This window comes from Lissotriton helveticus, chromosome 6 (genome assembly GCF_964261635.1).
Source record: "Lissotriton helveticus chromosome 6, aLisHel1.1, whole genome shotgun sequence".
Classification (NCBI taxonomy): domain Eukaryota; kingdom Metazoa; phylum Chordata; class Amphibia; order Caudata; family Salamandridae; genus Lissotriton; species Lissotriton helveticus.
The window spans coordinates 1822512472-1822527061 of record NC_136067.1 but is presented as its reverse complement, the minus strand read 5'-3'; the positions used below and the strand labels follow the sequence as shown (position 1 = coordinate 1822527061).

Sequence of the window (14590 nt, the reverse complement as noted above, 5' to 3'; positions counted from 1 at the left end):
CTAGACATGTAAATCTCCAATGAGCCTCCTATAGATTCTGTTATTTGGCATGGGATGGAGAACATAGGATATGGATTGTCGCAGTTCGTCGACGATTCGACTCAAGAGGGTGTGTGATTACGATGAAGTCACAGCGGGTCTTCAGAACATAAAACGAACTGCCAGTGAAAGTGGTATACGGTTCCACTTCAAGTCCTTTTTGGAATATAAGGGAGCCTGACCCACCCTCATGTTGGATCCTTTAGGGGAGCAGAAGCAAATGAGAATCACGTTGCTCCGGTCAGAAACTGATTCCATAGATACAAACTTGGATACGGCAAGCCACAGATCAATCGGGAAGCCCAGTTCTATATTTCTGAGCACATGAGCATCAGATTACGTAAAATGTGCTGGTGTCAGGCAATTTTGCACAGTCAAACATTTTGACTTTACGCTGGTACAAATGGCTTTTAATTCAGATTTGCTGTAAGCAATTATTGCTGAAAGTTTTTTCTGGACTAATAGAAAATTGCTCTGTCTCATGCAGGAGAGGTCTCTTGGATTATGAGTTGATAGAGCTCCTACGCAGCACTTCGGTGAAACCAAGAGGGTGTTCACTGCACCAAGATTGCAATGAGAGGAAAAGTAATGGAATAAATACTTGAATTAATCTGAGCGTCTGGCGATCACTTAGGCCCGCATTCTAGTCCCTTGTTTTTTGCCCACTGTACCACTGGAATCAGACAGTGAGAAGCCAGCGCCTCAGGTGATTTTTGAAATACAGTGGGCATTTGCAAATGGTGATGCTTCATGTTCTTCTTTCTTTCGAGTTTCATGCCGTTTCACTCTTAGTCCACTGTAGTTATCCCAGGACATTGTGGAATTAATGTACATCAGAGAATTTTAAAATTGGGGAAGCAGGCATATCTAAATAACCTTTGCTATTGTCCATACAACAACATAGTCAAGCCGAAAAGGAGTGAAGGAGGTCTTCTGATAGAGACTTCTAGCTGCAGATTTCTCACATTTTGAGTATTACCCAAGCGTCAGACTGAATCAGTTACCTCTGTGCGCCACGCAGCTCTGCACTGATGCCGATCCACTCCAGAAATGGCATGCTGAGAGTATATTAGCACATTCCAGCGTACCGTCGCCAGTTCCTTTTTTTACACCACCAGACACGAATCTGGAGGTACCACTTATCTCTGAGACACTTACCTCAATCGAAAAATTGTTCTACAGTGTGCAAAGGACACATTAACCTCCCGAAATAGGATGTTTAAAGCCCTATTAGGACCATTGCCCTAATAACTCGGAATAAAGAAATCAGAGAGGAAGACTGAGGTTTTGAAGAATAACTCCTGCTTCTTGGAACCTGTCAATCACCCTTTCTTTAATGGAGGGGCTTAGTGTGTTAAAGCCATAGATTCATGGCTGACCCACTTTAAAGGATTTTATGGTAGTTTGACACCTGAGCTCCACGATGATAGGCAAGATAAGCCTCGTGGCGATTTTGATATGGCCTTTACAGAGGAGGATGTCTCTGAGGGGATAGTAATTATGTCAAAGGACAAGGCATCTGGCCCAGATGGAGTACCTGCCGATCTTTTTAAGTCGGACCTGGCAAAGTTCGTCATAATTTTAACTCATGTCCTGAATGCAGCCTGTAAATCAGTTTTCTAACCTCATGGTCTTGATCCATAATTACCCAGTTTTTAAGAAGGAGTTGGAATGCACCCCACATGTTATAGGCCCATATCCCTAATAGTCTCTGTGGTCAAGGTCATGGGGAGAGTTATCCTCTCCAGGCGATCGGCCTGGCTAGATGATCAAAATGAGGTTGTTTCTAGTCTACAGTATGGTTTTAGGTCACGAAGGGCAATCTCGATCAATGCTTTAATTTGAAACTGATCATAGGGAAATATACAGCAATTGAGGGAGGCATGTTACATCTTGCCTTTATGGACCTTACTTCAACATTCAACAGAGCCAACAGGTCGAACCTCTGGCCTCTCCTTATTAACATGGGTATGGACCGTGATATTGTAACATTTTATTTTTTTTTACACGATTTACATCTAGACATTTTGGCTGTAGTGAGGTATAACTTGAGAGGGACTCTCTCTTTGCCTATTGAAGTTAAAAGGTGGTTTAAACAAGGCTGTATACTAGCCTCACGTCTATCTACATTACATATTAATAAACTATAAACTGAGTCCTACTCTATGTTCAGCTGTAAGAGATAACCCCATCAGAGTATCATATCCAATACGGGCATTGCTATATGCTAATGATGCTGTGCTGCTAGCTAGAACAGGGGTATGGTTACAGTATCGCCTCAGTAATTTTGTGGGTTTTATGAATTTCTTAGACCTAAGCACGAATTACACAAAATCTCCCACCATAGTCCTCGGTCATAAAAGCAAAAATAAAAACCTGAAGAAATGCTTTGGTGAAGGTGTCGAAATTACATGTGTTAATTCCTTTTTTTACCTTGGTGTACTTTTTGATGAGGAGCAATTGGATCCTATTAAGGAAGACCAAAAGGAACACAATGGCCAGATCCACAGCGGCTGTATTTGGCTTTTCAAGTAGATTTGGGGCAAAACTAGTGCAAGACCTCCTGAAAGTACCAGTCTAAATGCATTTCTCTAGCTAGCTATGGATGCAATATATTGTGATATAAGGTGCTTCCAGAGTTAAAGACAGTAGAGAATAATTTTTTGAAAAGACTGTTAGCGGTTCCCCAATCTGTAGTCTCTTTTATTGCCCATGAGGAACTAGGGGCCGGGTGTATCTCAGATCTTTTGGCCATGGGTCCACTTCTAAAGTGGATTAGAATCTGGATTAACCTGGAACTAAAATTAAATCAAATAATCATCAAATATTGTTTATCTTTGGAGAAGGGTAACAACATCTAGTGGCTCAATTATGTTAGAACTACAGTGGGAAAGTTAGGTCGCCCTAAATTACATGGTTCCCCTGAGAAAATGACTAGGAAAGAGCTGACCTGGGTCAAGCGATATTTTCTTTCCTTGGTGCAGGCTGGAACAGAAGCTAGATAGCTAGGCAGACCCACAGTTCTTCTTATGTCTTACATAAGTCCCGCCCTAGAACTGAGCCGTATTTAGTAGTGGTCACCATCTCTTACCATCGGTTACTTCTTACTAGATTTAGGCTAAATCTCCGGCATTGGTTATTAGCTGAACATCACGATAGAAACACAATAGCAAACCTAGGCCCATCCAGTTGTAATAGTTTTTCAACTCAAGATACTATACATTTTGTCATGTTTTGCGGTTATTATATCTTTCTTAGACAACAATATATACATCCACTGTTTAAAAGGAATGGGCTTTGTACAAACAAGACCTGCTTTACTATACTTACAGATGTTGTCAATGTCATGCACAATAGTCAGCTTTAATATGGCAAGTGTTGTAATGGGGGCAGTGAGATCAAGAAAGATATCACCCGCTATGGAGGCGGGGTCATAGATATATTGTTGTCCCTATGTGGAACCTGATCTGTATGATATATTGCTGCATGAACTGGTTTTGAATTTTTTGACTGCCCAGTTTGTAATTATTGTTTGTGTCATATGGATATAATACTTATGAAGTTTTATACTTTTTTGACTATTGTATCTTGTTATCGCTGTCTTTGTCTTGTATGATTTTAATTAATCAAATAAAGCTTATCTGAATGACTGTGCCAGTGGTTGAATGTATATTAGTGGAGAAGTGTGGCTCAGTGGTTAGAGGCGGCAGACCCGGAAGCTGAGATCGGCCGTGGACCAGGGTTCGATTCCCCGCCTCGGCGGGTCTCGGGCTCTAAAAATTCCACGGACTCGATAATTCTCGCTCCAGTGCCTACTCGACTCACGGGGTCACACTCTGCGACTCTGGGCAATAGCTTGCTAAATCTCCACTACGGCCCCTCGCGGCGGGATGCCTGGCTTTCACCTTGTGGATACCCTGCCGGGGTATCTCACAGGGGAATACCAGGACGGGTTCCCTAAGCAAGCTCTTAGATACCGTGTCGGTGATTTGCGCTATATAAATACATGTACATTTACATTTATATTGAATAAGGTCGGGCTCAATGAAGTGCTCTGGGGGCACCATAATGTAGAGCATTGGGTTGGGAGCCATAAGGTGGTGAAATGGCCTGGAATGAACGCTTGGGTAGAAAAAAGGCAAACCAGAACAGTGCAGACCTGCATATGCCAATGCCTTGTAAACACTGGAGTAAACGTTTGTGAGGCACCATTTTAAATGCAGTGCTCAAGTCGAGCAGGATCAGAAATCAGGATCTGCATTCAACCAGAGAACTGCGAAGTATCTCGGTTACTGCAAGAAGTGCGGATTCCGTGCTGTGGGCAGGCCTAAAGCCATTTTGGGACATATCCTAGACGTGATTTGATTTCCTTCCAGGAACTTGGTCAGGATGCTGTTGACGTGTCTCCGTTACCTTGGCTAGGAATGGTAAAAGGGAGATGGGGTGGAAGTTTTCTGGTTTTGAGGCATCGAGAGGCGTTTTTTTCAGAAGGGAGATAACTTTAGTATGTTTCCGTGAACCGGGCACAGAGGCAGATGACAGAGATTGACAGCTTCTAAACATGGAGGGAGGAGAAAGTCCAGAAGTTTGGTGAAGCGATCAGGTCTGTTATGGTTGTGAGGCGAGCCAGATTTCACTTGTCTACAGAGGGCTTGTAGTGAAGCAAGGCATCGGGGTGCAGTGAGTTCAGCATGACCTCAGGATTGCTGTCCGGTATCAGTGCTGTGTGATCTGATCTAGCATCTGAAACATCGGAGGGAAAGTGCAAGTAAATGTCCTCTATCTTGCCAGTGAAATAGTCTGCTAATTTATCACAGTGTGTGCTGGAGGCTTCAGTAGGGTCTGCTGATAGCACTGGTTTCATAAGACTGCTCTCTAAATTAAAGATTTCTTTAGCAGGATTGTTGCCAATAATGGTTTTATTAGCACAATATTCTGCCCTAGACTTCATGATCAGTTTATGGTATGTTTTAATGGCTGATCTGTATTGGATTTTTAGTGAGGGATTGTATGTTTTCCTCCAGAAACATTCTAGAGCATTATAGGGCTTTTTGGCAGAGATGGTGGTCTTGTTGAACCAATGGAAAGCATACTTCCTCTTTACTGAGACCTGCCTGGGAGGAATGAAGACATGTAGGGCTGAGATGAGCTACGAGTGTAGGGTGTTTGTTAGCTGCCTCTGCATTGGGGGCCAACTGGAGGCAGCTAGCCTGAATAACATTACCACATTTTTGCATGTCAAGCTTGTGTCAGGGACGTTTTTGAGGGTCAGATCGGAGATCGAAGTGTGTGCTTGGTGAGGTAAGCGGATGGATAAGGAAATCATGAAATGTTTGGTCCGGGCCATGGGTAGACGGATCATGGGCTGCCGGGAGCAGAGATTAGAAAAGACTAGGTCTAAGAGGTGGCCAGCAGAGTGTGTGGTGCTGGTTACTTATTGGGTTAGCTGCGTAGCGGGCAGGTCGTCTATGAAATTGCTGATATCGCTGTCGTGAGTAGCATCAAGATGAAGATCGAGATGCAAAATAATATTCAAGTTGGCAAGGTTGATTGCCAGTGATGCAATAAAATTGGCCAGCACATGCCTGAAGGCCTTGGAGGAGCTTGGGGGACAATAAAAGTAGGAGCCCCAAGAAAGTGACATTGCTAAAAAGGGAAATTTTGAAGAGAGCCCTTTCACTGTCTGAAATGGTGCATTGAGTCAGGCAGCAGCCAGTGTACCTTTGTAGATCACAGCAGTCTTGCTTCCTCTACCGCTACTTCATATAATAGCCAAAGGGTAGGGCTGGGGGGCAGGGGAGGGGGGCGAAGGCAGGTTTCTGTGTACTGTATACAGCGGTTGTTGTGACAGGTCTGTGGCTGGCTGCGGAACTCAGCAGATAAACCCCCTTCAGGCATAGTTATTTGTTGTTTTGGCGTTTTTCTCACTAACCCGGCAAGGTTTCGCATTGGGCACAGTTCGAGTACCTTTTTGCGGTAAACTTTGTCTCAATTTGTTTTGCTCTTTTTGAAAGTCTTACAACCATTATTTACTCCTCTCCCTTGTCATACCACAGTGGAATCACAACTTGGTCTGCTGATTTCTGATGTGCATTCCATTTAAGCCGCTTCAAAACTGATCCTTGTGGCTCTTCACTCTCAAGATAATGTTCCTTGTCACCATAACATCTGAATGTTAGCTGTGTGTGTCAACCTGGCACACACTACTTTTTTTCTGGACAAGCTGCTTTTGTGGACATGGATAGCCTTCTTGACTAAAGTTGTGACATCATTCTAAGTCGGTCAAAACATCACATTACTTGTGTTTTGTGCTCCACCTTACCCTACTAAGTAGGAGGAGAGACTCCATTGCTTGGACCCCAAAAGAGAGCTGAGCTTTTATATAGATCGTATCAAAGAACACTTGGTGATTGATCAGCTCTTTGTCGGGGTCTTACCTCCTCCAACTGGATCTAGCACAGCATTAGGAAGTCCTACAAATTGGCTAAAAAGCACCTCCGAAAAGACTTCATGCTCATTCTACCAGGGCCTAAGATGCTACCACTGCATTAGCATGCGCAGTCCCTATCCTAGACATTTGCCAGGTGGTTTTCGAGCATCCCTCCATACTTTCAACAAGCATTTGCAATGCAATAGGATTCGCATTAATTACGTTTGAGCTATTGGCATTGCTAAATATTGCTACACCAATTGCAACAAAAGTCTATACATTGTAGGCCAAAAAAAGTATATTTATTTTTGTAGTAATGGTGGCATGCTGCGTTTTAGGTGAATATGTTTAAAAGTACAGTGCAAAAATTGCAATAATGTTATACCAGGAAACATTTTATTGCACCCTCGTACAGGAGAAAAAATTCAACTAAGACACACCACCAATTGCAATTCTGAACATGTAGTATACTCCATTAAATGTCCTTGTGGACTACTGTACGTAGGCAAGACGGACAAGAAGCTTAAATTGCGCCTTTCAGAGCATAAAAGTCGGATTCGCAATAAAAATCACACCTCACCACTAGCTCAACATTGGATGCAAATGAGCCATACAATAGCACAATTGAGATTTCAAATTATTGAACTTGTTCCACAGCGACTAGGAATGGATAATGCTAGAATCCTACTCCAGAGAGAAGCCTTCTGGATTCGCAAGCTGCAGACACTGACCCCGAATGGGTTAAATGATAAATTGGAAATGGTTTGCTTTTTGTAAAACATTAAATATTCTGATAACTCAAGCGTTTTGAGCACAATCAGACCCTCATGGGTTTCTACCCCACAGTGATACGTACATGCACATGACACAACCACGAATTTACAGTTCCTGAATACACATAAGCGCTCTAGCAACATGCGTTCAATCTTACTTCAATTTCTAGATTGTAAATAGGCAGGAATTTATATATATGGAGAAATACTCATGTTATTTATTTTTGACTTTTTGATTACCTTAGTTCGTGGTAATAATCATTGTTAGTTATTTTTTATTGTTTATTATTTTAATGTCGCATTATGGTGTGACTAACAGGTTACAAATATGTATACGTTTTATGATCCTTTGAATATTCCTCGAGTGTTTCCAGAACTCCACATCCACTATAGCCACCCCTAAAAATACCCTTTACTAATGGCGTCTATATAATAAAATCACTCGAGTCCTACATCTATCGCCATGCACTAGACATCGGCGGCTAAACAAAAAAGAAGGACTAACTACCTAGAGGGTTAGTTCCGGTCGGCATATTCGAGAATCCAATACACTGCACGGGATCATTTACAATATCGGTAAGACTTCTTGTAAGCACCGTTGTGCGTTTCACCGTTTGAAAACTGCAAACAGGTTACTCATAGCGTCTATTTTTTCCACAGCCTGAGCGTTTAAAAGAAATAGCGAGACCATTTAAGCTTCCCCTGAGGCTCGCAGGTAAAAATCTTTCTTTCAACTCCCTAGAGCTTACGATGTAGAGCTTGATAACACCACGAAGCTTTACTTGAATATGCATATATTTTGTTTTCATTTTCATAGGATATTTCACCTTTTTGGTTCTACACACTCGAAGGTGAGCAAATTAAGCTTTTGTGTTAAAACAAACACTTTTCGGTAATACTTATCTCGACCCCTTACCAATGATCATAAAAATAATGTTTCTTATGCAGATAATTAATACTCAAGCACGGCTCAGGTAAACTAACTTGAAACAGTTTTTTCCAAAAAAACGAATGAAATCCATAATATAGATTCCTTAATGAATGTTTCACAATCCCTTTTGTTTAGATTAACTGTTGTCAAGGAATTAATTTCATCAATATAGGATATATTGAGTTCACTTTCTGAATCACGGTAAGAATCATTCAAATCATAAGCCACAAAAAGTTTATTCACTTCTATGGCACCATCAGTAACTGAGTTTCCTCTCTTTCTTTCTTTTGTTTCTTAACAGACCCCTGACGAAGGGGCTTCAGCCCCGAAATGCATTGGGTTTTTTAATATATTGTTTTGTACTATGATTTGAACTTGTATTGATATGATGTAGAAATTGTTCACTCTGTGAATAAGTTCCCACATGTTAAGAATATGAAACTTTGATTTTTTGCAACTGATGATTTTTTGCAACTTCTGATAAAATTGTATTTAAAATGCATTACTGGAGAATTTAAATTCATTGTTGTGCGCGTTAGAGTCCTGGTTACCATCAGGGACCAGGCCATACATCTCTAAAAGTAAAGTGCGCCATATTGCGATTGCTACAATAGTTAATTGTGGATGCATTAACAATTGATGTGTGTACTGATGGCTGTGGTGGTGTGTGTGCCTGTAGAAATTGTGCACTGATGGCTGGTGGTGTGTGCGCCTGGTTGAAGTGTGCACTGATGGCTGGTGGTGTGTGTGCCTGGTGAAAGCATGCACTGACGGCTGGTGGTGTGTGGGTGCCTGGTGAAAGTGTGCACTGACGGCTGGTGGTGTGTGCCTGGTTGAAGCGTGCACTGACAACTGGTGGTGTGTGTGCCTGGTGGAAGCGTGCAATTATGGCTGGTGGTGTGTATGCCTGGTGAAAGCGTGCACTAATGGCTGGTGGAGTGTGCCTTTTAAAACGTGCACTGACAGCTATTGGTGTGTGTGCCTGGTGAAAGCGTGCACTGACGGCTGGTGGTGTGTGCCTGGTGGAAGCGTGCACTCATGGCTAGTGGTGTGTGTGCATGGTGGAAGCGTGCACTGACTGGTGGTACTGGCTGGTGGTGTGTGTGTCTGGTGGAAGGGTGCACTAATGGCTAGTGGTGTGTGTGCCTGTTGGAAGCGTGCACTAATGACTTGTGGTGTGTGTGCCTGTTGGAATCGTGCACTGATGTCTGGTGGTGTGTATGCCTGGTGGACGCGTGCACTGACGGTTGATGGTGTGTGCCTAGTGAAAGTGTGCACTGATGGCTAGTGGTGTGTGTGCCTGGTGGAAGCGTGCACTCATGGCTAGTGGTGTGTGTGCATGGTGGAAGCGTGCACTGACTGGTGGTGCTGGCTGGTGGTGTGTGTGTCTGGTGGAAGGGTGCACTAATGGCTAGTGGTAGGTGTGCCTGGTGGAAGCGTGCACTAATGACTTGTGGTGTGTGTGCCTGTTGGAATCGTGCACTGATGTCTGCTGGTGTGTATGCCTGGTGGAAGCATGCACTGACGGTTGATGGTGTGTGCCTGGTGAAAGTGTGCACTGACGGCTAGTGGTGTGTGTGCCTGGTGGAAGCGTGCACTGACGGCTGTTGGTGTGTGCCTGGTGAAAGTGTGCACTGAGGGCTAGTGGTGTGTGTGCCTGCTGTAAGCATTGCACTGATGGCTGGTGGTGTGTATGCCTGGTGAAATGTCTGGTGGAAACGTGCACTGACAGCTGGTGGTGTGTATGCCTGGTGAAAGCGTGCACTGACGGCTGATGATGTGTGCCAAAGATAAAGTGTGAAAGTGTGTAACGAAAATAAAGAGTGCAAATTAAAGGAAAGAGGCTATTTCTGAGAGTGTTTAACATTATAAATAAAAGATGTACATATAAAAAAGTGTAGAGTGTGAGACAAAGAGACCAAGAAGGAGAAAGGGAGTAAAATCATGATTTTTGCTAGTAAATTAAACAAAGGTGTGAGAGCAATTTTAATGTGCATTCAAAGTACATAATGGAAAGTTATATAAGTACTGCGAAAATTCGAGAGAGAAAAGAGACAATCATCTAGTGTAGTGTGTAAACTGTAAATTTTGTACAAATGTAGTGTACACAAAATAATACAAAAACTCCTTTACGTTGTGTGTGACTAATAAAGTATTTTAGAAAAAAAATATTATCACGTGCAAATGCAAAGCCATTAATCAAGCAGGATGTCTCTGTCTGCCTTCAGGCCCAGTGGCGCCTCTTGTCTGTTTCCTGCGTAGCAGAAAAGCTGGTGGAGAAGGGAGGGGGGAATGCGAGGAGCAAAGGAGCCTCAATACTAACAATTGTGTTAAAAAGCCATGGGATGGTGCCTAAAGAAAACAAACTATGCATAAAAGGCCTGGGGGAGAGGGGAAAAGGGAGTGCGAGCAAAGCCACATAAATAACAGCGAGTTTTCATAATAAAAAGTGTACAAGCAAATGCAACTGATGAAAACAGGGCGGGGGGAGAAAGGAGGGGTGATTGAAAGCAAAGGTTACAAGAAGGACTGGAGATAAAGGGAGGGGGGAATGTGAGCAGCAGGGGGGAGTGCAAACAGAGGAGCCTCATTACAGCTGACAACAAAGGAGGGAGTGTGAGCAGCTGCTGTGCTCGTGCACGACATCGGCGGGCACGCAAGCTTTAGGCCAGCTAAACCATGTAGGTTACACTTTGAAAATTCACTTACTAAATGTCTCTCCGAGCAGCGCATGCGCTGCTCAAGCGAGATCTAAAAAGCACTATTGTCTCGATAGTCCGGTTTGCCAACAGGGGCAATTTACCTGCTCAATCCTGCAGGACTTTCTGGTCTGAGTTCATCCACAGACCCACCTCCAAATATGTATTACATTGGTATCCATTCAAAAGGTGAGGAACCAGCAACAAGATGCCTCTATCTCAAGGACAAGTAACTTGCCTCCGGTAACCTTCTTTCTGGTAGAGATTCTATCTAGGCGCTGATTCCTCAGCGACCATCGCATCCTCCCATTCTGTGGTTGGCCTCTATCCATTAATAAGACCTGCACACTGGTCACATCAATTTGCTTGTGGAGCTCTTCATCTGGGGACAGTCTTAATCCTAACTTGAATTACTGCTCATTAGTGGCATCTATATAGGCTCTGCACGTCATTCCCGGAGTGGAATGACATTAAAATGGAACCGCAACAACACCACCTACTGGTGTGAAGAGCTACTGCTTAAAACGTTTCCAGACCTAGTCTGGCGCTTGGGGTATATTCAAGCGGTGAGAAATCTACAGCTAGATAGAATCTCTACCAGAGAATAAAGCGCATCAAACTCTCTCCACCGGCAACATGACTCAGATGAGTCTTTTGCACATTTCTAGAAGTGCAGATTTGCATCCTTTTTAAATGTGGAGGATGTTTTGTTAAGCCTAGAGAATTCACAGAAGAGGGTGAATGAATGCTGGGTTGGTGCATCATGGGGGTGGTGATAATGCTGGATGGGTAACACTTTTGTGAGTTATGCTGGTGCAAAGAAGGGAAAAACAGTAATTATGCAGAAGATTGTTGATGTCTTATCTGTTTATTACGTCGTGCTACGCGATAGCGTAAAAATAATCTCCAGGGAACATCATGGCTTAGCGCTTTATCTTTTAGGAAATCAACAAATCAATGACTCTCAGACCCTTCACCTCTTAAGATTGCTACTATGTTGGTATTTTAAGATGAGTATTTTGTGTGAATGGGGTATCATGTATAAAAAAACGGGTGCCCCTAGATAACACTTATATTGAGGACAGGATAACCTCCTAGAGTAATCATTGATGGGTCACTTTCGGTTCTGATGGTTTTAGATATGCTTGTGTTGATGGAGGGCCTCCACTAGCAAGGTCCTCAGGAGTAAATTGCTTCAGAAATGTCAATATCTAGCCTTCTGGCTGGTAGTGCTTGCATATATGTAATCTTTGTGAAGATATTAACTGACAGGAAAAGTATTACTGATGGTACAACCCTTGTGCTCCTTAAGGTTTTTTTCCTTTATTTTCAGGTAACCTACTCTATTTTTGCTTTTTTCTAGATATATTATTATCATAATGTGAAATGCCGAGAGGAGATGTTTGACAAAGATATACTGATGCTCCAGGTAAAACTATTCATTACATTCATGTCTGTGTATATTTTTTCTCTGAAATCTATTTGCCTTCAGTTGCTGCATCAAAGACAAATTCATTTAGATACATTACTGTTCATAGTAGCTAAAAATACGATATATGAATGTAGCCATTTGCTTTCATAAAGTGATTTCAGACTGCTTCTACACTCGTATTGTTGGATTTATTTTACCCTATAAGTCTCTGATATATTCATTGCATCATTTTCAGTAGCACCAAGCACATCCCTTTCAGAGAACAGTAATACATCTAACCTGCTAATAGCTATAAAATATTGGAGAAGGTACAACAGGCAGTGGTTTGAATTATGAGCAGCACTGCTCATGGTAGCTATTGTGGAAAGGAAAACAAAGTATATCGCTGGGTTGAATCCACACAGGGCATCTGTTTGAGAACAAGTGTTATAGCGGTGTGACATATTGAAGCCAAGTTTACTTTTTCCTGCAAGGATGGGACTTGTTCCTGTTGTGTAGGAATCTAGGACCCTAGTGTAATTTTCCCGATTCATGCCCATATATAGGTATAAATTACCCGATCCTTATATAGGCATAGAAATCATTACCATATTTAGACTGAGCCTATGCAGCCCAAATACGGCATGGCTACTTCCACTAAGTTCTGAGAATCAACAACGATTTCTTAGAAAAACCCGCCTTCAGCATATTGGGACTTCCCCTTGCCTGAATATTAATTTATCTAGGAAATCATGGAGTTTTCAAAGAACTGAGTCTTGACTCTGAGACGTTATGTCCAGTCATGCATCAAACTCGGCACCTTCAAGGTATAAATATGCCTACATTTGCCCAGACAAGCACGCGGTGGTTTGGAGTAGTTCGACTATCTACTTACATGACGCGCCCTGCAGCAGCAAGTGCCGAAGGAAGCCGACCCTCCAGCTGACGCACTGAGAGACGCTGTCTTTTCTTCTGCCGAGAAATCCAGCTCCAGTGTTGCTACCCTTGCGGGTTGCTGGGAAATCGAGTCCTGAGGTAGAGATACAAGACCTCCTTCATTCTAAAACCAAGGTACGGAGCGGATTAGTTTAATTTCATAAGGCACTCAAGACCTGGCTGTTCCCATAATACTTCTCTCCCTCATTGCTGTCATTTCTATCACTAGCGCTGGGACGCTCACGGGCAGCCATGCGCTCTACAAATCTGTAAAATAAAAATAAAAAAAATAAATTAGACCCTTGGAGAATTCTTGGAATAGATTCTTGGCAAAGAATACTAAAACTTAAGCTACACCTCACTTGCTTCTTCCCTTGTACTAGACTTAGGTTAGGTACACCGGGGTAGGCGTATTTTAGAAGCACCAGTTGAGTACTTTTAGTCATTTATTATCACTATATGTATTTTATGTATTATATGTTATTTTATATGGCGTAGAAATCATACCATGCTTTTACAGTACTACTTTATAATACTTTTCGTATTATATGCATTGTACTTTATAACCAGTATTATGATTGTAGCAGTACATTTCTTATGCTTGAGAAAGAAGACTGTTCAATAAATACTTTTTTATTGAAAACGCCCGTCTCTCTATTTCTCTGCACCTCTGGTGAAACGAAGCATGCACGATTGACTGAGTAAATTAGCTATCTATTGTTTCCGCGACTCTAGAGATTGATTTCTTATTCTTGGGAAACAAAGTTTCATGTTTATGCGGTTGTCAGAAACTAATCCCTTCTTGTGAATTCGAGAAAGTTTCTAGTGACCTCTGAGCTAGCTGGCACTCACAATTAAGTTTAATATATTCGGTAGAGACCTAGTCGACCTTAGTCCTACGTCTAAACTACAGGATATATTATTCCAATGCGCAGAGCCTATTGGGAATATAGGAACTACACTACATGGCGCCCAACGTTTGGTAAGGCGATAATTTAACGCTAGATACTAGAGTAACTCAGTCGTGCTTTTCACACAGACCCCTTTTTCCCGTAAAAACTCCAAAAGACATCTGGAGTGGGTAAAAAGGATAATATCCGCCAAAACTGAGTCGGAGGAACAATCCTATGTATTCATTTTTGGTTTGTTTAACGTTGAAGGATACAGTGTTCCAAAATATTGTGCACCTAATCTTTGTTTCCTTGAAACTTGTTCTGCAAACTCTTCAGTCAACAAAATAATGAATAGTAACGAAGAATTAGCTGCAGCTGCAGCTCAAGCAGTTTTAGATGACAGAAATCTCCTACAGAATGACCCAGATGTTAAAATCATCCCGGTAAATGTAAGAAAAACTATAACTTACAAACTCAT

The 14590-nt window shown here is 42.3% G+C and overlaps 1 protein-coding gene across 2 annotated transcripts in view; it reads left to right on the top strand.

Annotated features, from left to right (window-relative positions):
• The window catches only part of UBR2 (ubiquitin protein ligase E3 component n-recognin 2), a 1610484-nt gene that overhangs the window by 484310 nt on the left and 1111584 nt on the right, over positions 1–14590 (top strand). For both annotated transcript variants that reach the window (XM_078649714.1, XM_078649715.1), the window contains exon 18: positions 12236–12301. In XM_078649714.1, the coding sequence (XP_078505840.1) occupies positions 12236–12301 (66 nt within the window). The remainder of the gene's footprint in view (positions 1–12235; positions 12302–14590) is intronic.